At 57.2% G+C, this 23,277-nt stretch overlaps 4 protein-coding genes across 5 annotated transcripts; 3 read left to right on the forward strand and 1 right to left on the reverse strand.

The window, feature by feature from the left end:
- Positions 1–1,391: 1,391 nt before the first annotated feature.
- On the reverse strand, positions 1,392–13,340 carry UBQLN4 (ubiquilin 4). 2 transcript variants are annotated; one of them, XM_080635097.1, is made up of 11 exons: positions 12,980–13,340; positions 11,477–11,628; positions 9,407–9,609; positions 8,830–9,092; positions 7,479–7,637; positions 6,427–6,652; positions 5,912–6,051; positions 5,401–5,484; positions 4,663–4,778; positions 3,664–3,841; positions 1,392–2,796 (listed from the first exon to the last, which is right to left on the reverse strand). In XM_080635097.1, the coding sequence occupies exons 1-11, from the start codon at positions 13,136–13,138 to the stop codon at positions 2,644–2,646; spliced, it is 1,833 nt and encodes a 610-aa protein (XP_080491223.1). In that variant the 5' UTR covers positions 13,139–13,340; the 3' UTR covers positions 1,392–2,643. The 2 variants fall into 2 exon arrangements, with proteins under 2 accessions (XP_080491223.1, XP_080491224.1); XM_080635098.1 differs by lacking the exon at positions 5,401–5,484 and having other exon boundaries at positions 1,406–2,796; positions 12,980–13,337.
- A 953-nt stretch (positions 13,341–14,293) lies between these two features.
- LAMTOR2 (late endosomal/lysosomal adaptor, MAPK and MTOR activator 2) lies at positions 14,294–16,450 on the forward strand. Its single transcript, XM_080634807.1, has 4 exons — positions 14,294–14,424; positions 15,400–15,562; positions 15,656–15,745; positions 16,251–16,450. The coding sequence occupies exons 1-4, from the start codon at positions 14,357–14,359 to the stop codon at positions 16,305–16,307; spliced, it is 378 nt and encodes a 125-aa protein (XP_080490933.1). The 5' UTR covers positions 14,294–14,356; the 3' UTR covers positions 16,308–16,450.
- Positions 16,451–16,967: 517 nt separating this feature from the next.
- RAB25 (RAB25, member RAS oncogene family) lies at positions 16,968–19,428 on the forward strand (the record flags this gene model as incomplete). The annotated part of the gene is made up of 5 exons (XM_080635054.1): positions 16,968–17,007; positions 17,915–18,110; positions 18,224–18,417; positions 18,572–18,652; positions 19,298–19,428. 5 exons carry the CDS (start codon positions 16,968–16,970, stop codon positions 19,426–19,428), a joined length of 642 nt encoding a protein of 213 aa, XP_080491180.1.
- Positions 19,429–20,928: 1,500 nt separating this feature from the next.
- On the forward strand, positions 20,929–22,988 carry LOC308230509 (ras-related protein Rab-11A-like; the record flags this gene model as incomplete). The annotated part of the gene is made up of 5 exons (XM_080635229.1): positions 20,929–20,968; positions 22,042–22,237; positions 22,314–22,507; positions 22,595–22,675; positions 22,849–22,988. 5 exons carry the CDS (start codon positions 20,929–20,931, stop codon positions 22,986–22,988), a joined length of 651 nt encoding a protein of 216 aa, XP_080491355.1.
- Between the last annotated feature and the right edge of the window lie 289 nt (positions 22,989–23,277).

Here is a 23,277-nt window from a genome sequence, read left to right on the forward strand (position 1 = left end):
CGGGCCCCGCACGCTGCCGCCCGCAGGAAGCGCAGACTGCGCATGCGCGAGGGGCGGGACCACCACGGAGGAGACGGACGCGTTACACGCATGTACAGGCATGTACAAGGTGTGCATAGACATGAACACACGTATTCATACATGTACACACATCTATATGCACATACACATATAGCACACATGTACACACATATATACATACGTTTACATGCACATACATGTATGGGCACACATGTACACACATTCACACATGTACATATACGTTTACACACATGTACATATACGTTTACACACATGTACAGACGTGTCCACACATATACAAGCATACAGACACATACAGACACATACACATGTAGTCACACATGTACATATACACACATGTACACGCAGAGGAAGGGCAGTCCCCTCTCCCTTCTCCTCCTCAGGGCAGGTCTGGTGCTCTCTGCTCCATCCTTCAGCCCTGGGACAGGCTGAATCCCAATCCCAAGGGGAGCACACACCAAGCCCCAGTCTCTCGCCTGCCCCGGGCACCCCCGGCTCTGGTCTGTGAGCTGGGAATGCCGCATCCATGGGCATGCACTGGGAGCGCAGTGTCAACTTGCTGTGTGAAGTAAAAATAACCCAAGTGAAAGCCATGGGGAGATGAACCCGACTGGGACATGGTCACGGCCCACCGGCAGCCGAGAGAGCTGGAGGTGGCCCAACCGCTCTTGGAATCATGGGTTGGGTGGAAGGGACCTTAAAGCTCATTCAGTTCCACGGGCAGGGACACCTTCCACTAGAGCAGGATGCTCCAAGCCCCTGTGTCCAACGTGGCCTTGGACACCGCCAGGGATGGGGCAGCCACAGCTCCTCTGGTTAAAGCCATTTCCCCTTCTCAAATTCTTCACTGGAGAAGCTGCAGACAGGACCCCCCCCCTTGCCTGTGCCACCCTCAGGAGGTTAAAGCTGGGTGCTCACCTGGAGAACCCAGTCTCACCGTGATGCACAGACACAGGCAGGAGCATATCCAGCCCACAGGCACTGCCCTGTTCTGCGGAGCAGCCACTGTTCCACCTACACCAAGTATTGATAGATCCCATCTCCAACTGGGAAGCAAGCAGGTTTTACAGGTATACAGGGTTCCTCCTGTTCCTTCTCACTGCCCAATCCTCCCCCACCAACAGGAACACCCAGGTAAGAGCAAGTCTGGAAAAGCAGGGATAAAATCCACAGTGCACGAGAGGCATTGGCATCATCCAGCTGCAAGCAAACGCCTTTGGAGTCAGCAGAACCCACTGGCTTCAACGATCAGGTCATCCATACAGAGCAGAACCATAAAGTTTACCTTGTCCTACACACACACGTGAGAGCCCCTAATCCAAAGGGAGCTTTCCCAGTGGAAGTTGGGAAGCTTTGGGCAAAGCTTCTGCAGCATTTCCTATGTACTTCAGTGTCCATAAGGTTTCCTGTCCCAGTGGGAAGGGAGCCTGAGGTGGGGAAGCTGCTCAACACCCAGCGTTATCTGCAAGAGGGGGACAAGAGAGTCACCACAGCTCACATAGGGAAGCCCATCAGCTCCAGTTGGCAAGCAAGGAAGATACATGGAGTGCAGGGAGACGGATGGTTGTGTGCATTTATTTGTCTTTGATAAAAATGGGATGTCAATTACACAGCCATGGAGGCTCGGGGGGGGACACCACGTCACCCTGCTGCTCCTCGGGGAGCTCCCTGGGCACATTCAAACACACCAAAGTGAGGGGGGAAAAGGGAGGGATGGAGGATGGAGCTGAACCGGGCAGAAGATGAACTTCAGCATTTCCCAATGAGGTGACAAGATTCGGCTCTTTGCCTTTTGGGTTTGGTGGCAAAGAGTTCCAGAAATGAGCCCACTGAGCACAAGAGCCAACCCCCTCCCTGTGACGCTGTGCAAGACCTGACCTGGGGCACAAACACACCCTCCCCGTCACTGTTCTGCTGCACAGCATTTGCAACTCAAGCTCAAGACCAGCAAAGCCTGATCCCTGAAGGCATTTAAGCTCCTTTACACCACCCCACGAGTGTAAAGAGGCCGCATTTTCATGTTGTTGTCACATACGGTAACCCTCTAGCAGGTCACCTGTGTGCAAGGGCCACAGGCTCAGTTCATCCAATGGAACATTAAGACAAATAACAGCAGAAGCTTGCAGGTAACCTCTTATTTTTTCTCTTTTCTTTTGATCCAGGGTGAATGAAACCAAACCCCAAACTTGGCTCAAGATTTAAATATCTGCCTGACAGGAGGGCTAAGGGCAGGGCAAATCATGTACAGTTAAAATCAAGCTACTCCAAACACAATCATTCAGGTAAGTAACTAGAATATCGCCTCTACCATCTAGAGAAAGAGAGAAGAGTGTCTGAGACAGGGCATATTTAGGAAAAAATACACATCTGAAGTCTCTGTGGCCACGATGAGAACTGGAATCCACATACAAGCCAGTTAAAGAGCATTTCAACATGAAATCTTAACTTAGTAGGAAGGTCAGGGTTAAGCTGTATCTTTTTTTGTTTTAAATACATGGACAGCTGTCAGATATGAAAATGATGGTGGGCTTTCCTGAAAGATCCCCTTGTGCATGTGTATGGATGCATGTGCTGACGCCTGTGGGGCAGCATGACAAGAGTTTAGGAGGGCTGGGAGCCCAGCAGTCTCTCAATAGCTGCATTGATGTCTCCACCAGTGGCAATAAGAGCCTGGAGGTTGGCCTCACGGTTAATGAAGCCCATGGCATTCAGCTGCTCCAGCTGCTGTTGGAATCGCACTTCAGGGCTCTGCGCCTGCAGAGGGAAAGGACAAAGACCTTCAGACTCAGACAGCAAAGAGCAGCACCCAAAACGGACAGCGATGGCCAGGCAGGGAGCACGAGCTCAGCTTTAGGTGCACTGAAATACTTCAGGCTCATTCATAGAAGCCCAGACTGGTTTGGATTGGAAGGGACCTTGAATCTCATCCAGTGCCATGGGCAGGGACACCTTCCACTAGAGCAGGGTGCTCCAATCCCCGTCCAACCTGGCCTTGGACACTGCCAGGGATGGGGCAGCCACAGCTTCTCCGGTCACCCTGTGCCAGTGCCTCAGCATCCTCACAGGGAAGAGCTTCTGCCTTAGATCCAACCTAAATCTCCCCTGTTTCAGTTTGAACCCATAACCCCTTGTCCTATCACTACAGTCACTGATGAAGAGTCCCTCTCCAGCATCCTTCAGACACTTGAAGCTGTTCTGAGGTCTCCATGGAGCTTCTTTTCTCCAGGCTGAACAGCCCCAATGTTCTCAACCTGTCTCCATACAGGAGCCGCTCCAGGTCCTGCTCATCCTCATTGCCTCCTCTGTATGCTCCAACAGCTCCATGTCCTTCTGATGTTTGGGACACCAGAACTGTACAGTTCAGTGATGTTACCCAGTCTGGCAACAGCAGCCATACTGCAGCACTGGAGGAGGAGGATCCCTGACACTCTTGGTTCCAAACCTCTCTAAAGGATTACTACACCCTGAAGCCATCCTGAGCCTCCAGACTTGGCATAAAGCACCAGAGAAACCTGCTGGGGACCACAGCGCTGGAGTGGGGTGGGATGGGGACAACCTTCACTTCCCCTGAAGATAGCCACCCCCCAGCAGTGTGTTGCCATGTAGCTGGGCATTACATACTTGAGAGCTTCCTCCGGCCAGCAGCTGGATCATCTGCTGCATGAGCTGCTGTTGGGGGTTCCCACCCCCGGCTGGAGAGGCACTGGCCGGCGTCGAAGCGGAGGGAACGGGGTTCTCCGGGATTGTGCTTCCTCCTGTGGAGGATGGGGGCATTCGAGGCATGCCGAAGGAGCCGAGGCTGCAGAGGAAGGCAGGGGTTGCTCAGAAGCAGGCTGGCACTTGGCGGTGTCCCCTGAGGGCTGGGAACCCCCCAAGCTCTGCCAGGCTGCCCCTTAGTGAAACAGTGCTACAGGAGATGAAACCACGACGTTTGTACGCTGCTCACACGCGGTGCTGGGAGTGAGCAATGGGCCTGAAGGGAACTACAGAGCCCAAATGAGAACCATGCTGCCAGAGAGCAGAATGGCTGCCCACATACCATCCTGTCCCAACCCACCCACCCTGTGCACAGAGAAGAAATTCGTGAGTGCAGCTGATACCAACTACAGCAACCAAGAGATGGGAAGTGGTTTCTGAAAGAATTCCAGAGTGATTTGGGTTGAAGGGACCTTAAAACTCATCCAGTTCCAACCCCCCGCCACAGACAGGGACACCTTCCACTACAGCAGCTTGCTCCAAGCCCCTGTGTCCAACGTGGCCTTGAGCACTGCCAGGGATGGGGCACCCAGACCTCCCTTCAACCCATCCCAGTGTCCCACCACCCTCACAGGGAAGAACTTCTGCCTCAGAGCTCATCTCAATCTCTCCTCTGGCAGGTTAAAGCCATTCCCCTTGTCCTATCACTACATGCTCTTTGTCGAAAGTCCTTCTCCAGCTTTATTGCAGGGTCAAAGACTTGCCACGTGTAGTACAAACAAGCAGCAAGTGCTCATTAGCTGCAACTCAGAGCTCCCCATGCATCATGACAGTGCCCCAAGCAGATCCCCCATCAATCAGCAGCTCTTCTGCCTGCTGGCAGGGAGCTCTGCCTGCAGAAACCCACTCAGAAGCACTTGTTACCTTGGCACTAGTCCTGGGGCCTCCGTTTGCAGCGTCTGGAGTCCCTGCTGGATCTGGAGGAGTGCCTGCATGGCGCGGGGGTTGGTGAGAATGGAAAGGGAGTCTGGGTTCTGCATCTGGGAACAAAGGCACAAAGACACAGAGGTACCAAACAGCGAGAGCTCGGGCAGCCAGGGAGCCTCCAGCTTCAAACCTGAGCAGCAAAGAGCAGAGCTGTGCCTCTTGCCCTGCAGCCAGAGCCAACCTGCGAGCCTGGTTCCTCCTCCAAGTCTCCAGACTGCAGGGCTCATCTACAGAGCTCCTCAGGGTTTAGAGCCAACTTCCTAAATGAACTGGGTGAAATCAGATTAGAAGTGGGGGCACAGGCCTTGGGAATGCCAGGGATTTTCTCTGATTGACCGGAATGAAGCAGCTGCTGGAGCACAATTTGCTGTTTTCATTTCTGTAACCTCGTTACAGTGAGAGACTGTCCACAGAGGGGTTTCAGGGAGCTCAACTACCCTAAAGTCCACCTTTAGGTAATGTAGATGACTTACTGTAGGCTGCCTTCTCTAAACAAGCTGTTTCTTTTTGTCTCCCCTGTACAAACCCCTTTCTTTCACAGCCCAAGCCACCCCAGCCCACATGCTTCCTAGTCCACTTGACTAAGCAGCCCAGACTCTCCCTTTCCTACAGAGGATGGAGAAGTTCTGGAGCCCTGGGGCTGAGAGCAGCACAGGGCCAGACAGAGGCCTTTACCTGCTGCAGGAAGACAGGGAGCTGAAGGCGGAGCTGTTCTTGAAGCTGTGGATTCCCAGCAAAGAGGGGGACATTTACCATGATCTAGCAAGAGACAGCACACGTAGGTAGGGTCAGAGGGTTGCTGCCACTGGCTGTTAAGCCCTATGTAACTAAGCCACGAAGAACAAGTCAGTCATGCCCCTGACTCCCTCCCTGGGCTTTCAACATGTTCCCCTGCTAAAGGGGACTGAAACAGGACAGCTCAGTTCCTGGCAGTTGTGTTGAACAGTGGCCATGGGCAAAGAAAAGGGCCATTCACATGTCCCTTTGAAAGCCACCTTTTTTGTTAGGGGCTCTGCTAAGACACCAGGTTCAGTACTGTGGAAGCCTTCAAGCAACTGAGAAATACATCAAAACTGTCTATACTCCCTGAGCTCTCTGCATGAGGAACCACTCCAACTAGAGAAGCAAGCACAAGCACTGTGAGCACAGCCTGGCTGATGACAGAAGACAACCGCAATGCTTTTACCTGTGCTGCAAAGTCCGGGTTCTGGGCAAGAGTCTGCATCATGCTCCTCATGTAAGGGGCAGAGATCATGTTCTGCATCAGCTGAGGGTTTTCAGAGATCTGCTGCAGGAGTCCTTGCATCTCTGGGCTGTTAAACATCCCTGCAAGGGCAAAGGGAAGAGAAGACAAAGGAAAACCTCTTATACAAGCTTGAGCACTGCTGCAATACATACAACAGCAATGTGTTCGCTTCATCCCCTAGCCAGCAGGGACTATGGCTGTGGACAGCCATGGCAGTGCTTTGCTTGCCACTCTCCCATGCTCTTGTGGGCTGCAGGGACATTAGAATTCCCAAAGTAACTTTCTAACAGGACACACCAGAAATAATCCAGGTGTGCTTGAAGCTGGGCTGGAATCAGTCATCTGCAGAGCAGCCACGGACAGGCACCCGAATGCCAGAGGGAGCTGTCCCCCCTGGAAGCCTGGCTGACTTGCTCAGGCAGTAGCATCCCCTGGCTCCTCTCTTGCCTACGTACCAGCCCCAATGCTAGCAGCATTCAGCCCAAACGGGTTGGATACAGTCGGTGTGCTCTGGGTGGCTGCTGAGCCAGTGCTGCCTTCGCTACTGGGCGCCTGGCTCTGGGAAGCAGGAGGTGTGGGGCTCCAGGGGTTTGGTAATGGTTCTCTGTTCTCCGTCCGTAAAGGCTGCGAGCTGGAGCTCTCAGAATTCCCCGTCAAGGAAGAGAAAGGATTGTTGCCAAACTAGGGAAAAAGAAGAAAAGGAGAACCACAATCAGTTAGTCCCAGCAGAGAATGTCAAACTAAAACCCACCACTGCAGGAGCTGGGGAACAGAGCAGCACATTCATCCAGGTTCGGAACTTGCTGAGCTCATGCTGTAATTTGCCTCCTGAGAAATGTGTATCTACAACACACTTCCCTCAGAAAAAGACCAGGCTCAAGGAGTGGCCACAGCCCCAGATTTGGGTCCCAAATGCAGGGCTTCCCAAGATCGCTGTAAAGCCAGCACCCGGACATACCAGTAGGTAATGTTAGACTGGAGTATGTCTGCAGAGACTTCTGCAGACAGACCTGTGCTCCCTCCTCCTGTGCTTCAAGCCAGCTGGAGCTCAGCCAGCTCCAATCCAAAGGCATCAGGCCTGAGCTAATAAGTAAGCCAGGCTGAGAGCAGAGGGCTGTGCTAACGAAGCTTCCCAGAGGTGATGGCTGGCATCCAGCCTGCCTGCAGACCAAAGGAGCCAGGGCAGGTCTCTGCTCACATACACCAAAGCAGATGACAGGCACTGCACAATGTCCTCCTGTTAGTGGCTGCCTTCATCATGCAGAGCAGCCATAGAATCCCAGATTGATTGAGGCTGGAAGGGACCTTAAAGCTCATCCAGTCCCAACCCCCTGCCACAAGCAGGGACACCTTCCATTAGATCAGGTTGCTCCAAGCCACGCCCAGCCTGGCCTTGAACACTGCCAGGGATGGAGCATTTACCACTTCTCTGGACAACCTGTACCAGGGCCTCAGCACCCTCACAGTAAAGAACTTCTTCCCTGTATCTAAACCCCACAGCCCGTACCTGCTCCCTGGCTGCACTGAACATGGGCTCCTGGATGTCCGTGTACATTCGGCGCAGGGCGTTGTATCCTCCTGGAATGCTCTCGAGGTTGCTCAAAGCACGGTCCTGGTTCCGCATCATCTCCTGCATCATGGCAGGGTTACGAGCCAATTCCATTGTCTGGGAGAAGGAGGGAAATGTGGAAAGCTCAGGCCTAAGTGCAGTGTGGAAGACTGGAATGGATTAAGAGAGTGGGGAGCAGCTCAGGGGTAGTCTACTGATCCAGCAGCCAAGCGGTGAAAGAGTTAAACCTGGCCTCCCAGAAGAAAGAGTATAATTAAACCCATTTCACAGCCAGGGAGCAGAGAGAGCATTTATCCAAGCAAAGAGAGCCCCCGGATCCTGGCTCCTTCCATCCCTGCTCAGCTCTTCCTTCCCAACCTCAGCTCAGCTGGAGGAGATTGTTTTGTTTCTAAGCACTATCGGAACATCCAAACATTTAACACCCATATGTTCCCACTCAAAGGGGATGGACTGCATTCAACAGCTGAGAAGGTGGAAGAGACTGGATCCTTCCCATTACAAGAAAGCCAAGAAATTCACCCTCTCCAAAGTTCTGACGGGTCTCCCCTGCAGAAGAAACCTCCAGCTCTCATTTGAGGTGCTGCTCATGCACAGTTTGGTCCTGCACCTCTGGACTTTCATGTGTGGCTGACACAGTTGAAAGATAACTGAGAAGCAGATGGAAGCCAGGCTCATTGAGCAATAACCCAGAAAGACCTTCCGACAAGTTTTCCTGGAGACAGCAGAGTCCTCTCAAGGGCTATTTAACACTCAGGCTCTCACACTCATCCCTTATGCTCCCTTTCTGATGCACCTTCGATCTTCCACTCCTCCAGGGCATGGGTTCCCTTTGTTCTGGGACTGTATGGAAACCTTTAGGATCCCAGCCTACAACTAGTGCTCCCTTCTCTGCTACAGGTAGTAAAATCCTGACTGTGCAGCTCAGTAGTCTACAGAGAGAAACAAAAAGTTTTTGCAGTAGCTTCACTTCTTCATGCCTGCTTTTTCTCCTATTCCTGACTGAGAACACAACATTTTATATGCAGCACATTAGGATGATCCCAATATCCTTATTTTGCCCAGCACATGATGGATTCAATAGCCCTGAAAGGAAGATGAGAGTTGCAAGTATGTGGGCTGAGTACTCAGCATTCACATAACTCAAGACCACCATCTGTTAGTGGGGAGCTTACAGCAGGAAGGAAGAGATCTCAAAAATCACTGATCTGGCATCACACACTCCCTTTGGAAGCTGGTCCACAAAGATGCTCTTGAACAAGCTTTAAACAGGCCCTGGCATGTGACTCACCTGCCTCATGAGCTCTGGGTTATTCAACATGTGGCTTATCTCTGGATTTCGCTCCATGAGCTGCTGCATCTGGGGATTGGCCATGATCATCTGCCTCATGAGGTCAGGGTTAGACATCATGTTCTGCACCAAGGGATTCTCCATTATCTGAGAAAGCATCTCTGGGTTGGACATCAGCTGCCGCTGCATCTGCTGCTGAAGCTCCATGAAGTTGGCAGAGCCCATCCCAAGGTTGCCCAGCCCAGTGATGCCACCAAAGCCAGCTGGAGAGGGAACAACACACAGTGAGAAGTGTGAGTCACTAACTGTCAGCAGCTGCAAGAGGACAAGCACCCACACTGATCTAGAGGTAGTCTATATCCCTGTGGCAGCCAGCTCTGAGGGAGAACATCCCCTAAACATGATTCACTAAGGGCTTTGGCATCACCCATAGCAGGGAGACTGAGGTACGCTGCTGGAAGCAACTCCTGCAACACCTACAGCAAGCAGAGACAGCTACAGGGCTCAAGAACCCCAAGCCCCTGGGGCTATCCTAGGAAACTCTTCTTTGGTGTCACACCTCACAGCCATCACTTACACAGGATGGATGGAGCACTGTTAGGGCCTCCATCTCCAGGACCTCCCATGGTCCCTGAGCCACTGCTCCGCCTGCTGCCACTGCCGGCATCGGAACCAGCGCTGCTGGATGTGGAAGGCTGAGATGGGGCAGCAGGAGAAGGGGTTGCACTGGGGGCAGAAGCAGCACTGGGGGCAGAAGCAGCAGATGTTGAATCTTGGACCCTGCAAAGAAACAAGAAAGGTAGCATTAAACTCCAGAGATGCAGGAAGGGTGAGCAGAGTCCTCTGTGCATGGCCCCAACCAGTTATCCCCACATTCCCACCTGCATGGATGGATCCACAGCTGTGCTCCCAGATGCCTTCCATCTAGCTGGAATCTGCCTCCCATCCTGCTGCATAACAGCCCCTGACATCTTATCCTGGCCCACACAAAGTGGTTTGACTGGTCTTACCCTCAGTTATATCCAACTCTTCCTTGAATCCCACTGAACTATTTACCTCAGCTATATCCCTGAGCAATGAGTTTGCTCCAAACAGGAAAATCCTCCTGCTGCTCCCACAGAAACCACAGGAGGTTACAGCAGGGGTAGTGCACGGGGGAAAAACAAGGCCCTGCTGCTGCTCTGCAAATCCTCCCATGCACTGAATATTCCCATCAGTGCTCCTGAGGGCAAAAATAAGTATCAGCGTTACGCAAACCCAAAATTCACTTTACTCACCACAAATAATGCTGTTATGCCCCTGACAAGTTGGGTTCCCCCCCCCCCCGAAAAAAAAAACCCTTTCTCAAACTCCTTTTTCTTTTTCATTCTTATTCCAGGGCTTTAAATACCAAACCTGAAGGGCCCTGTCCACTTTCAGCCTCAGCCGAAAACCAGGAGGCAGAGAATGGGGAAACAAAGCAAATAGGAAGCTGAACCAAAAAGGAAGAAGGAAGCTAGAGAAAGGTCACTTGGTTTCACTCAGCCAGGAAGAGGCTGTGATGTTCTCAGTCAGCACTTGTCTATGACTATCAGGAGGGAAAAACAAGAATGAGGAGCCCAGGAAAGCTCTTGTTTCCCCTTTGAAATGCTTCACAAGCGCCACAGCCAGCAGTAAACAGCATCGGGCTACCTGGAGATGCTGCATCCAGAGAGAGGCCTCCTGCAGCACCTGACAATACACATGGCTTTGTAAAGAAGAGGGGGGAAAGAAAAGAAGGCACTAATCTTCAGGAAGCCAATAAGAACCACACAAAGAGCCACAGCTCCCAGGAAGCATGATGAGGCTGCAGCAGGGAGCCCCAGAAATGGTTGTGAAGGGGGCGTTGAGATCAATAAGATGTGGCTGCACATCACTGTGAAGCACAGCAACTGTTCCCTAGAACCTTCTGGGCTCCATTGGATAGCACTGCGAAGAGCCCAGCTCTGCAGGGATCAATCCTGTGTCCCTTCCTCAGATGGACATGAGTGCGCTCAACCTGGGAGCTCCACGGGGTGAACCTGCTGCATGCACATGGCCTGAGCCTCCCCCCCAGGGTGCAGCACCCACCTCTCTACCCCTGCCCATGCAGATCCACCTCTGGGTACCACACAGAGGCACTGCTCTGCCTTACAGAGTGCTCTGCACACACGGTGTGCCTCCCATAGCACCTGAGAGAGCCTGAGCACAGGCTCAGAGCAGAGGATATGAGAGGAAGGGCAAGAAAAACTGGGTGTTAGTTTCCATTTCAACACAAAGCCATTGAGAAAGTAACTTCTGTCAGCAGCATCTTCTCTTGGTTGGAACTGGCATCAAGTTCCACGGGGCTCTTTCAAGACTACCAAGTTATAAAGGCTCAAAATACAGAAGTTGTGTTAAAAAAGAGGCAACCCCCTCAGGCACTTGCCACAAACTTACCCAGCTGTGTAACCTAGGAGAAAGAGACACCTAGGGATAAACCCCACTGCTGCACAGCAAAGCCACTGCAGGGAGAGAGCTGGGATCCATCTCCTCATGGATCACCACCAGCAAACAAGTACTTCAGTCACCAATGGGGCAGAAATGTCCCTCCATGATTTCCCTGCATCATCCATTTACCCTCAGCCCCCAAACCAAAGCAGTTTCTTACTTCTGGGGAGTCTTGATGACCAAGTGCACAGTCAGCCCATCTTTGATCCCATGTTGATTCAATGTGTCTCCATCCTTCAGGATCTTCCCAGCGAAGATCAGAACCAGCTGATCCTGTTTGGCTTTAAACCGCCTGGAAATCTCTTCTTTGAACTGAAAACAAACCCCAAACAAAGCATTGCTCAGGCAAAAGGAGCAGAAATGGAACGCTCGTCCTCCAGATAGCACATCTACGAAGGAAACAGTGGGAGGAACTGCCAGGCCTTCAGCACCTCACCCAAAATGAGCCCATGCAGGTACTAACCAGGTTGCTGAGGATGTTTGCTGAAGGTTTGCAAGTGTGCATCTCAGACCTAATCCAAATACCCTATTTCATCTTCTCAATCACTGAACTGTTTCTGTCTCTGCTTGATGTTTTTCCTAAGGAAAGCCCAACTCGGCTTTAATACAAGCCAGAGCTCTATGGAAAAGGGAACAATCCTTTATCAGCCAATGGAAATAAACTAGGTCTTCTCCAATTCCTATTTCTGCAACTGAATTCCCTGGGAGCACGCTACGCCACACGGACACCTCTTCTTTCCTGTGTGATGGGGAGGAATGCAGCCTGTCACTGCTAACCCAGCTGGGGCATTCCCAAGTTGATTTCCCGTCAAGAAAAGCCTTGCATTTGGAAGCCACAAACTGCAGGGAATTCACAGGGAAAGGCCAGCATGGAAAGAAAAGCAAGAGAGGAGCTCACAGCCTTCACACCAGAACCCCCCAGCTCCTGCCTACCCCCCGGCTCTGATCTCTTCCAGGCCTTTCACGCCATAACCTCGTGCCCTCCCTCTGCCCCAGAGCAAGCCAAGTGCCCATGACACCGTGTCCCAGTGGGCACAGCTACGGGCAGCGCTGCAGCCAGTCCCTATGAAGCTTCCCCCTCGCAGGAGCGGCCTCCCCAGCCCACACATGGGCTGCTGCTCCCTTCCCTCTGCTCCATTCAACCAAAGCCTTGCCCAGCTCCTCTCCTCTGCCCCCCAGTGCCCGGAGCCGCCCCACCACAGGCAGCCCCACACGGCCTCATCCAGCTCTGCCCCCAGAGCCGCTGCTCCCCGTCACAGCACCCTTCCGCTTCCTTCCTCTGCAGAGCCCCCAGACCTCACTCCCCTTCAACCCTGTCCCTACAGCCACCATCCACCGCCTACACCCCCCCGGCCCCGGCCCTATGCCCAGGGCCTGCTCCCCCCTAAGCCCCAGCCCTCACCCACCTCTACCCGCTAATTCAAGCCTGCCTCGCACAAGGCCCCGAAGGCCGGGGGTGCCCCTCACCCCCCCCCGGCTCCCCCCTCCGCCCTAAAGCCGCGTCCCCCCCGCTTCCCAGCGCCGCCGGCTCGCTCAGTTCCCCCCCTCCTCAAAGCCCTCCCCTGCCCCCAGAGCCATGTCCCGCCCCACACTGAGCTCCTGACCCCCCCAAACCAACCCCGCAGCCAGGCCCCCCCCCCTTCGGCCCGGCCCAGGCCCCCACCTCGCGCACGGAGGCGCCGTCCGCGATGACGATCTCCTCCTTGTCCTTAGGGGTCTTCACGGTGACGCGGATGAGAGCCCCGCCGGGGCCCGCCTCGCTCTCCCCACCGGGGCCGGGCCCTCCTCCTCCTCCTCCTCCTCCGCCGCTCGGCTCCGCCATCTTCGCCGCCCGCCCCGCCAGACCGGGCCGCCGACACAGAGAGGTGGAGAGAGAGCGGCGCCACGGCCTCCCCCTCCAATCCCGCGGTGGCAACACTGCCCCTTAGCGGACCGGCGGGAACCTGCCGTGCGGCGGGGACTTCAACGGGAGGAACGGGGCGGAGGGAGGTCGTTATCCGGATCCCTCCTGCACCCCCCTTAGCTGGATCCATCCTGCTCCCCCATCACTGGATCCATGTTGAGCCCCCACGAGCTGGATCCATCCTGCACCCCCATCACTGGATCCATGTTGAACCCCCATGAGCTGGATCCATCCTGCTCCCCCATCACTGGATCCATGTTGAGCCCCCACGAGCTGGATCCATCCTGCTCCCCCATCACTGGATCCATGTTGAGCCCCCCATGAGCTGGATCCATCCTGCTCCCCCATCACTGGATCCATGTTGAGCCCCCATGAGCTGGATCCATCCTGCACCCCCATCACTGGATCCATGTTGAGCCCCCATGAGCTGGATCCATCCTGCACTCCCATTACTGGATCCATGTTGAGCCCCCATGATCTGGATCCATCCTGCACCCCCATCACTGGATCCATGTTGAGCCCCCATGAGCTGGATCCATCCTGCACTCCCATTACTGGATCCATGTTGAGCCCCCATGATCTGGATCCATCCTGCTCCCCCATCACTGGATCCATGTTGAGCCCCCCATGAGCTGGATCCATCCTGCTCCCCCATCACTGGATCCATGTTGAGCCCCCCATGAGCTGGATCCATCCTGCTCCCCCATCACTGGATCCATGTTGAGCCCCCATGAGCTGGATCCATCCTGCTCCCCCATCACTGGATCCATGTTGCGCACCCATTGCCTGCCTCCACCCCGCACCCCTTTAATGGGGGCTGCACCCCCACAAGCTGGCTCCATCCTGCACCCCCCTTTTCCAGGTCCACCCCTTCCCTAACGCCGCTCTCAGGGCTCCCACTCCCGGCCGGGGCTGGACCCCGCTCCACCGTGACCCCGGGGGCCGAGTTTGGGGGTGTCCGGTCGCGCTTCCCCCGCCCTGGGTTGGGGACGGACACAGGCCTCGGGCTCCGGGACCCCGCGAACTACGAGTCCCGGCGTGCTCCGAGGCGAGCGCGGCCGCGCTGCGGGGCGAGTCCGGCTCCGCCCTGCCCCGGCCGCGGCCCTGTCGCTGTCGCGGAGCGGAGCCGCCGCGGCCATGCTGCGCCCCAAGGCCCTGACGCAGGTGCTGAGCCAGGCCAACACCGGCGGCGTCCAGAGCACGCTGTGAGCGGGGCCGGGCCGCGGGAACCGCCGCTTACCGGGACCGGGAGGGGCTGCGGGGGGCGCGGGGCGGGGCGATGGGGAGATGCAGGGAGCACAGTGCGGGGTGCTGGGGAGATGCGGGGTGTTCGGAGATGCAGGGAGCACAGTGCAGGGTGATGGGGAGATGCGGGGTGTTCGGAGATGCAGGGAGCACAGTGCAGGGTGATGGGGAGATGCGGGGTGTTCGGAGATGCAGGGAGCACAGTGCGCGGTGATGGGGAGATGCGGGGTGTTCGGAGATGCAGGGAGCACAGTGCGGGGTGCTGGGGAGATGCGGGGTGTTCGGAGATGCAGGGAGCACAGTGCGCGGTGATGGGGAGATGCGGGGTGTTCGGAGATGCAGGGAGCACAGTGCGCGGTGATGGGGAGATGCGGGGTGTTCGGAGATGCAGGGAGCACAGTGCAGGGTGATGGGGAGATGCAGGATGTTGGGGAGATGCAGGATGTTGGGGAGATGCAGGGTGTGCAGCGCAGGGTGATGAGGAGATGCAGGATGCACAGTGCTGGGGCTGTGCACTATGTCAGGACCATGCACAGTACATGGTGCACAGTGACAGGACCATGCATGGTACATGATGCACAGTGGTGCCAGTACCATGCACAGTACATGGTGCCCAGTGACAGGACCATGCATGGTACATGGTGCACAGTGGTGCCAGGACCATGCACAATACGTGGTGCACAGTGACAGGACCATGCACAATACGTGGTGCACAGTGACAGGACCATGCATGGTACATGGTGCACGGGGGCACCAGGACCATGCATGGTACTTGCCCACCAGGCTCGTGCCTGCTCTGCCCCGGGTCCTGCTGCTGCCACAGACGCAGCCACCGCAGCAGTGCTGGGCTTGGGGGGAGCTGTGATGGGGTCTGGTGCCGCACTGGGTTTAGAGGCACCAATCCACCCCCCCCACACCCCACATCCCATTTACAGGCTCCTAAACAACGAGGGCTCCCTGCTCGCCTACTCGGGCTATGGGGACACTGATGCCAGGGTCACTGCGGCCATCGCCAGCAACATCTGGGTAGCCTATGACAAGAACGGGCACCAGGCATTCAATGAGGACAACCTCAAATTCATCCTCATGGACTGCATGGTACGTGGGGCTGGGGACCAGGCCACCAGCGTGGCTCTGGGTTCCCCCAGGATCAAGCTTTGGGTGCGATGGGTGCTGTTTCTCCCTGGGCAGGAGGGGCGAGTGGCCATCACGCGGGTGGCGAACCTGCTGCTCTGCATGTATGCGAAGGAGACAGTTGGATTTGGGATGCTGAAGGCCAAGGTAATGCTGGCAGGGAGGGGGCCAGAGGGGCACAGGGCCGTGTCCATGCTGTGGAGTGGGAAAGAGCAGATTAGGGTGAGGATGGGAGTGGTGGAGGAGCCACCATAGAATGGCATCACAGAATGGCTTGGGTTGAAGGGACCCTAAAGCTCATCTAAAGCCACTGGCAGGGACACCTTCCACTGGAGCAGCTTGCTCCAAGCCCCGGTGTCCAACCTGGCCTTGAACTCTGCCAGGAATGGGGCATCCAAACCATCTCCATTCAACCCATCCCAGTGTCCCACCACCCTCCCAGGGAAGAGCTTCTGCCTAAGATCCCATCTCCATCTCCCCTCTGGCAGGTTAAAGCCATTCCCCGTGTCCTGTGCCTTCATCCATTGTCCAAAGCCCCTCTCCAGCTTTCCTATATCCCCTACACAATGAGATACGGACTAACAGAAGCACACGGGGGGGGTGTGGGTTGTGAAGCCCCCCCGGCCCTGTTCACGCCACCCTTCACTCACAGGCGCAGGCACTGGTCCAGTACCTGGAGGAGCCGCTCACGCAAGTGGCCGCATCCTGACCGCAGGAGCAGAGCTTGGAGGTGCCACCACGTGAAGGTGCCTCCAGCACCATCGGCGACCCCAGAGCTCGGGGTGCCTTTACAAGGAAGGTGTGGGGAGCAAAATACCAACGGGAGGAATAAAAGTGTCTTTGATGCTTGCAGCCTTTGTGTCTTCTTGTGAATGAAAGGAGCTGGAGGGGGGCTTTGGGGCAAGAAGCGATGCGATGGGCTCATGGCAAGGGGACTGGGTCCAACAGAGCCCCCTGCCCAGCTGCACTGGGGTGATGGGGGCGGCGGGGGCTCTTTCCCTTCCCGTTCTCCCCATCCTTCACACGATGGCAGCAGAGACAAGCAAACGCGCTCAGAACCCACTGGAGCGGGGCTGAGCGCAGCGGGGGGGGGGGTCTCGTCCTGCCCTGCTTGTCCCACTCTGGTCCCAGCAGCCCGGCCCCGGCCCCAGCTCCTCCTCCGGCCGCCCAATGTCCCATGGGTGCCATTACCTGCCCAACCTGCGCTGCGACACCCGGTCCCACCCCTTGAGTCAGGCGGTTGCGCTGCCGGCCCCGCGGCCCCGCACTCCGCACCGCAAAGGAAACTTTGCTCCTTCCTCCCGTCTCCCATCGGTGCCTCCGGGAGCCGCCGGCTTTGAGAAGCAGGAAACAGAGCGGCCGGGGCGCCATGGGCAGCGCCGAGGAGGATTATAACTTCGTCTTCAAGGGTGAGCCCTGGGCTTGGCGTCCGCAGAGGGGATGGAGCAGGGACGGTGGCGGGATGGGGATGGGGGTCTTCACTGGGTGTCCTCACTGTGGTGCTGAGCAGCTCGGCAGCTCTTGTGTGCCCCGGGAGCTGTGAAGGGGCAGGGGGTCAGCGAGCAGGATCCCGCCTCCGTTGTGTCCCCAGTGAGATCAGGGCTGGGGATGGCTCCAGGGTCCATGGGGGCATGGGGAGGACCCCACACTGCGGCCCTAGGAGAGGGAAGCGCCGCATGAGCCCATTGACCCAGGTGCCTAAAAGTCATTTGGGTGCGGGTGGTGGCACGTGGAGGACACGGGGGTCAGACCTGGGCTGGAGAAGCAGGGGCACAGCCTCGTGCCCCCCCAGCTTGTGCTGCTCAAGCACAGGTCCTGGTGTCCTGGGTGCCACCAGCTGGACCTTGGGGTTCCCTTGGGGCAAGGAGAGATGGAGAAAGCTCCATGTGGGTGCCCACTGCAGCGGGGTGACCCTCACCCTGCTGCTGCCAACAGGCCCTGGTGGCTGGGATCCACCTCAACCAGCACTGGGAGCACACAAGCAGGATGCTCCAAGCCCCTGTGTCCAACCTGGCCTAGAACACTGCCAAGGATGGGGCAGCCACAGCTTCTCTGGGCACCCTGTGCCAGTGCCTCAGCACCCTCACATCTATATCCACATTATATATATCCAGAAGGATATGTTCGATCCTGCCCAGGTCTGTGGTCATCATTGCCCAGGCAATGAGGGATGCCCATGCATCCTGTGGCAGTGCAGATGCCACCCTCCCAAGGCAACAAGCCCCTGGCTGGCTTCACTCAGGTTAGTGGGATTCCTCGGAGCATCCTTTCCCCCTCCTCAGCAGCTCCAGTGGGATTCCTGCTTTCCTTCCGCAGTTGTCCTGATCGGGGAGTCTGGGGTGGGCAAAACCAACCTGTTGTCCCGCTTCACCCGCAACGAGTTCAACCACGACAGCCGCACCACCATCGGCGTGGAGTTCTCCACCCGCAGCATCCTGGTGGGAGACTCCGTGGTGAAGGCTCAGATCTGGGATACAGCCGGGCTGGAGCGGTACCGCGCCATCACCTCCGCGTAAGGATGTGATACCCAAACCAGGGCTGCCCCTGGTACCCGGGTGGTGAAGATGCGGGGGGGGGTGGTGGTGTTTAGATGGAGCATGGGGTGATGCTGAGGTTCTGCCATAGGTACTACCGGGGGGCTGTGGGTGCCCTGGTTGTCTTTGACATCACCAAGCACCAGACATACGATGTGGTGGAGCGGTGGCTGAAGGAGCTCTATGACCACGCTGAGCCCAGCATCGTCGTCATGCTGGTGGGGAACAAGACTGACCTCGCACAGGCTCGGGAGGTGCCCATGGAGGAGGCAAGAATGTTTGCAGGTACAGGCTGGCACCTTGCTCTAGGGACTGAGGGGCTTGGGGACCCCCCTGACAGCAGGGACCTGCATCAATGTGGGCACCTAGACATCTCCAAAGGGGCTCCAGAGCAGAGCTGTGCCCTGGTCGGGGTCTGTATCAGCTCCTCTCGTTGCAGACAACAACGGGCTGTTGTTTGTGGAGACCTCAGCGCTGGACTCCACCAACGTCGAGCAGGCGTTTGAGACCATCCTGACGGGTACATGCACCAGCACCACGCTGCAGCGGGGTCCTGGGGATCAGGACGTTGAAGGACCCACACTGGGTCTCTGCACAGCTCTTCTCCTCTGCCCTGCCCTGCGGCAGCCCTTTGGGGGTGGTTTCTGGTCTTTCTGGCTGGTTTGGTTCCATGCTCTCCTGTTGGGCGTTTCACTTCGAGCACCCTTGGCTTTGTTCTCCCGGCCCCTTGGGCATTTTGCATTGTGTGGGGGGGGAGCTCCTTCTTCCCCTGTAATCTCTGGTTTCCCTTCCTGTTGTCCTGGGCTCCTGACTCAAGGTCTCCAGCACGCTGCGGAACCGGCCATGGGGAGCTGGGGGCACAGGGATGGAGCTGGGGTGATGCTCGTGCAGGAGCAGCTCTGTGTGCACTGGGGCAGGAGGGCAGGGAGATGTGCTGAGCCGTGCCGTGCTGTGCCGTGCCCCAGCACAGGCTGAAGCACTCATCCAGGTTGGGCAAGAGGAAATTGCCACAGCCCAGGGTGTTCCCCAGGCGCTGCAAGGATGCAGCTTGTAGGGAGCTGCTTCCTTGTAACCCCTCAGCTCACAGAGGGGAAGCAGCAGCACCGGTGCGAGGGTGAGCAATGAGCACCGGCCCCGCTCCCCCCCGGCACCCCTTGTTTTGCAGAGATCTTCCGCAAGCTGCAGCAGCAGAAGCAGAGGAGCAGCCAAACCAACACGGTGGCACTGGGCAGCGGGAGCCCCGGCAGCGCGGCCGCGGCGCAGGAGGAGAAGCGCCCGTGTTGTGTGGCCCTCTGAGGTGTGCAGGCACCCCCGGGGACCCCCAGGACACAGCAGTGACGCAGAGCTGGGTCTGCCAGGACACCCTGCCCAGCCATGGGAGCCGCTGCGACCGCATCCGGCCCTGGGGCTGCTGCCGTGGGGCCACGTCCTGAGGATGTGGGTGTCCCTGCACGTCTCCATCCCAAGTCCTAAGGAGCCAAGTGGCAGCGCTCAGCCCTTGGCTCTGTCCCCATCCTATGTGTGGGACAAGCGTGATGGCAGGACCCAGGGAAGGTGCCTGCTGGCTGCCCGGTGCAGAGCCGGGTGCTGGGGCCCCGGAGCAGCTCTGTGGCCAGCGCGATGGTGACACCATCATTAAAGGACTTGTGAAAGGCAGCTTTGCTGAGCTGGAATTCCTGCAGCACCGTGGTCCCCACCTCTGGGACACGCTGGAGGTCATGGCCTCCCTCTGTGGCCCCCTGTGCCCCCTCTCCATGCAGCCTTTCCACATCCCCACATCCTTGGTGGCTTAGGGCATCAACCAGGTTGGAAACGACCTGCAAGCTCATCGGGTCCAACCTTTATCCCAGGCACTGCCAAGGGCACCACTAACCCATGGCGCCAAACCATGTCTTGGCCTCAGCCATTATCCAGAACTGCTTGCAAATGGGAGAATTGCTCCTGGATTCCTCTAGTTCTGGGCATTCGCTTTCCCTTTGGATTGTGCAATGTGTGGCAGCCCAGCTCCCATCGCATGTCTGTGGTTCTGCATGGGGAGCATGGCCACGGCTGTCGCTGTTGGTGGCACACAGCCACACTGGCGGCCTTTCCCTGCTGCCATAGAACCATGGGATGGGTTGGTTTGGAAGGGAGCTTAAAGCTCATCCAGCTCCAACCCCTGCCACGGGCAGGGACCCCTTCCACTGTGCTCCAAGCCCCTGTGTCCAACCTGGCTTTGAACACTGCCAGGGATGGGGCATCCAAACTTTCTCCATTCAACCCATCCCAGTATCCCACCACCCTCACAGGGAAGAGCTTCTGCCTAAGATCCCATCTCCATCTTCCCCTCTGGCAGGTTCAAGCCATTCCCCTTGGCCTGTCCCTACAGGCCCTTGTCCCAAGCCCCTCTCCAGGTTTCCTGTAGCCCCTTTAGGCACTGGAACTGCTCTAAGGTCTCCCCTTCAGGAGCCTTCTCTTCTCCAGGCTGCCCCAGCCCAGCTCTCTCAGCCTGGCTCCTATGGGAGCTGCTCCAGCCCTCGCAGCATCTCCGTGGTCCCTCTTGTGCTGTTGCTCCAGAGCTGGATGCAGGATGCAGGGGAGGTCTCCCAGAGCCGTGGAGCAGCCTCATACCTGCCCCTTTACCTGGCCCAGGTGAAGGCACCTGCCCGGTGATGGGCAGCCCCGGCAGCCAATGGCTTTGGAGGAGGAAGGGCTGTGGCCACCTCCGAGTGCACAGGGAACAGCCCCGGCCAGGGCTGGATCAGGCCCGGAAATCCCAGCCTGCCCAGTGGGATCGGGGCTGTGGTGCTGGGCAGGATGCGGGGCAAGGACGATGAGTACGATTACCTCTTCAAAGGTGGGTCTCCTGCGCTGGCCGTGCCTGCAATGAGCTGAGCCCGGTCTCAGCCTCCACGCAGTGCCCTTGGGATGGAGCTGGAAGCCGGGGCTTTGGCTTGTACCGGGATATAACACACAGCGTCCCATTGCTGGGGACCTGGGGGGCTCGTTGGGATGCTAGGCACAGGGAAGGTGGGATGGAGTGGGATGGAGGTTGTTGGATGATGTTGCTGGGATGGAGGTTGCTGCCGTGGTCTGAGATGGTTGATGCTGAGGTTGTGGCTGATGGGGGGGGGGGGGGCTGTTTGTGGTCCTTATGCTAATGAAAGGGCCTTGGTGCTGCTGGAGGGGCTCAGAGTAGATGAGCATCGACCCTGGGCATGGCTGCTCATTGGAACCTTCCCTGGGGCTCCTGCCTGGAGCTCCAGGCTGTTTCCATCCCCACCTCTGAGCTGGGACGTGGTGTGTCAGAGATGTGATGCTGAGAAAGGCAGCAAGAACCGAGCCCACCGGGTGCTTTAGTGCACGGGGTGGAGGATGCTCGAGTCCTCCTTGTCCTTCCTTTCTCTGTGAGACCCCCCCCTGCATCCTGCTCCCAAGCTGGGTCCCGCAGGGGTGTCCCTGCATCCGGGAATGCTCGGAATCGTCAGCGAGGGCATTGAGAAATAACTGAATACCATCAAAATCCAGCCCCTTTGAGTCATAAACTCAACAAACTCGATGGGAGAGCTGCAAGATAAAGCTTCCCGGAGCCTGTCACACTGGGCTCCACAGGGACCAGCCAGGGAGGAGGAGGAGGAAGAGGAAGAGGAGGAGGCAGAAAATGCCTCCTTTCAGACGATCTCTTGTGCACCCTCAGGGTTGGAGCTTGGGCTGCAAAGAGGACACCCGGTTGTGCTTGGCCTCTCTGGCCTGGCTGCCTCCACATGGGGTCCTGGCTCTGCTTTCCCCCCCTGTTTTATGTATACGGAGCTTTCCCATCCCTGGAGCTGGGAAGAAAACGCCTGGCAAGGCCCAGGAATGCTCTTGAGGGGTATTTCCAGGTGGTTGTGGGTGTCCATAGGGGCTGACCCTGTGCTTGTGCCCCCCCAGTTGTGCTCATCGGGGACTCTGGGGTGGGGAAGAGCAACCTCCTGTCACGCTTCACCCGCAATGAGTTCAACCTGGAGAGCAAGAGCACCATCGGCGTGGAGTTTGCCACCAGGAGCATCCAAGTGGAGAACAAGACGGTGAAGGCTCAGATCTGGGATACGGCCGGGCAGGAGCGGTACCGCGCCATCACCTCCGCGTGAGTGCCCTTGTGTCCCTATGGGGTGCCCCCCACGCAGGGCCCTGCTCTGACCCGTCCCCTCGCTGTGCCCCAGGTATTACCGGGGGGCTGTGGGGGCTCTGCTCGTCTACGACATCGCCAAGTACCTGACGTACGAGAACGCGGAGCGGTGGCTGAAGGAGCTGCAGGACCACGCGGATGCCAACATCGTCATCATGCTGGTGGGCAACAAGAGCGACCTGCGGCACCTCCGCGCCGTGCCCACCGAGGAGGCCAAGAGCTTTGCAGGTACCTGGTCCCCATCCTGCCCTGTCCCGTCTCCATCCCAAAGCTGTGGCTCATGGCACCGGTGTGAGCTCACTTTTGCCCTTGCAGAGAAGAATGGGTTGTCCTTCTTGGAGACATCTGCTCTGGACTCCACCAACGTGGAGATGGCTTTCCATAACATCCTCGTGGGTAAGGGGGATGGCTTTGGACACCGTGTTCTCCCAGGACCCTGCTGCGGTGGGATCCTGCTCCTTTGGGGGGGGGGGGGGAGATGAGGGCATTTGCCCCCCTGGAGCTGTGTGTTTCGGGGGTCCCCCACTCCAACCCTCGCTTCAAGCTCCTGTTGCTCCTTCTGCTGGCAGAGATTTACCGCATCGTGTCCCAGAGGCAGATCCCAGGGCAGCCGGAGCCTGAGTTCGGCCCCAGCACCAGCATCGAGCCCATCCGGGTGCTGCCCACGCAGCAGGAGGGCAGGCAGGGACCCTGCTGCCAGAACATCTGAGCACCCCCAAAACCACCCACCAAGAGATGGCATCACCTTTATCACCCTCTACCTCTGCTCGCTGCAGCCCCCCCGGACACGGCGGCTGCTTCTGCATCGCTGCCCTTGTGTGCACCATCGAGCTCGCCCTGTGTTTATGTAGGACCTACACAAACAGCAGGGGGAAAACCCCATCAGGGTCTCTCCCTTCTCTCCCCATTGTTTGGGACCTGGCATCTCTTTGTGTCCCTGCTTCCTCTAGCCCTGAAGGCACAGCCATGGGGTGACTCAGGGTGGCACTGAGTAAGCC

The sequence above is a fragment of the Psittacula echo genome (assembly GCF_963264785.1).
Source record: "Psittacula echo genome assembly, chromosome: 26".
Classification (NCBI taxonomy): domain Eukaryota; kingdom Metazoa; phylum Chordata; class Aves; order Psittaciformes; family Psittacidae; genus Psittacula; species Psittacula echo.

Coding starts and splice junctions, on each gene's coding strand:
- UBQLN4 (XM_080635097.1), bottom strand. CDS start 13,138: ATGGCGGAGCCGAGCGGCGGAGGAGGAGGAGGAGGAGGAGGGCCCGGC. Junction 7,638..8,829: donor ACCCAGAGCTCATGAGGCAG/GTGAGTCACATG, acceptor TCCTTCTCCCAG/ACAATGGAATTGGCTCGTAA. Junction 2,797..3,663: donor TGGCCGGAGGAAGCTCTCAA/GTATGTAATGCC, acceptor TTCCCTCTGCAG/GCGCAGAGCCCTGAAGTGCG.
- LAMTOR2 (XM_080634807.1), top strand. CDS start 14,357: ATGCTGCGCCCCAAGGCCCTGACGCAGGTGCTGAGCCAGGCCAACACC. Junction 15,563..15,655: donor TCATCCTCATGGACTGCATG/GTACGTGGGGCT, acceptor CTCCCTGGGCAG/GAGGGGCGAGTGGCCATCAC. Junction 15,746..16,250: donor TTGGGATGCTGAAGGCCAAG/GTAATGCTGGCA, acceptor CTTCACTCACAG/GCGCAGGCACTGGTCCAGTA.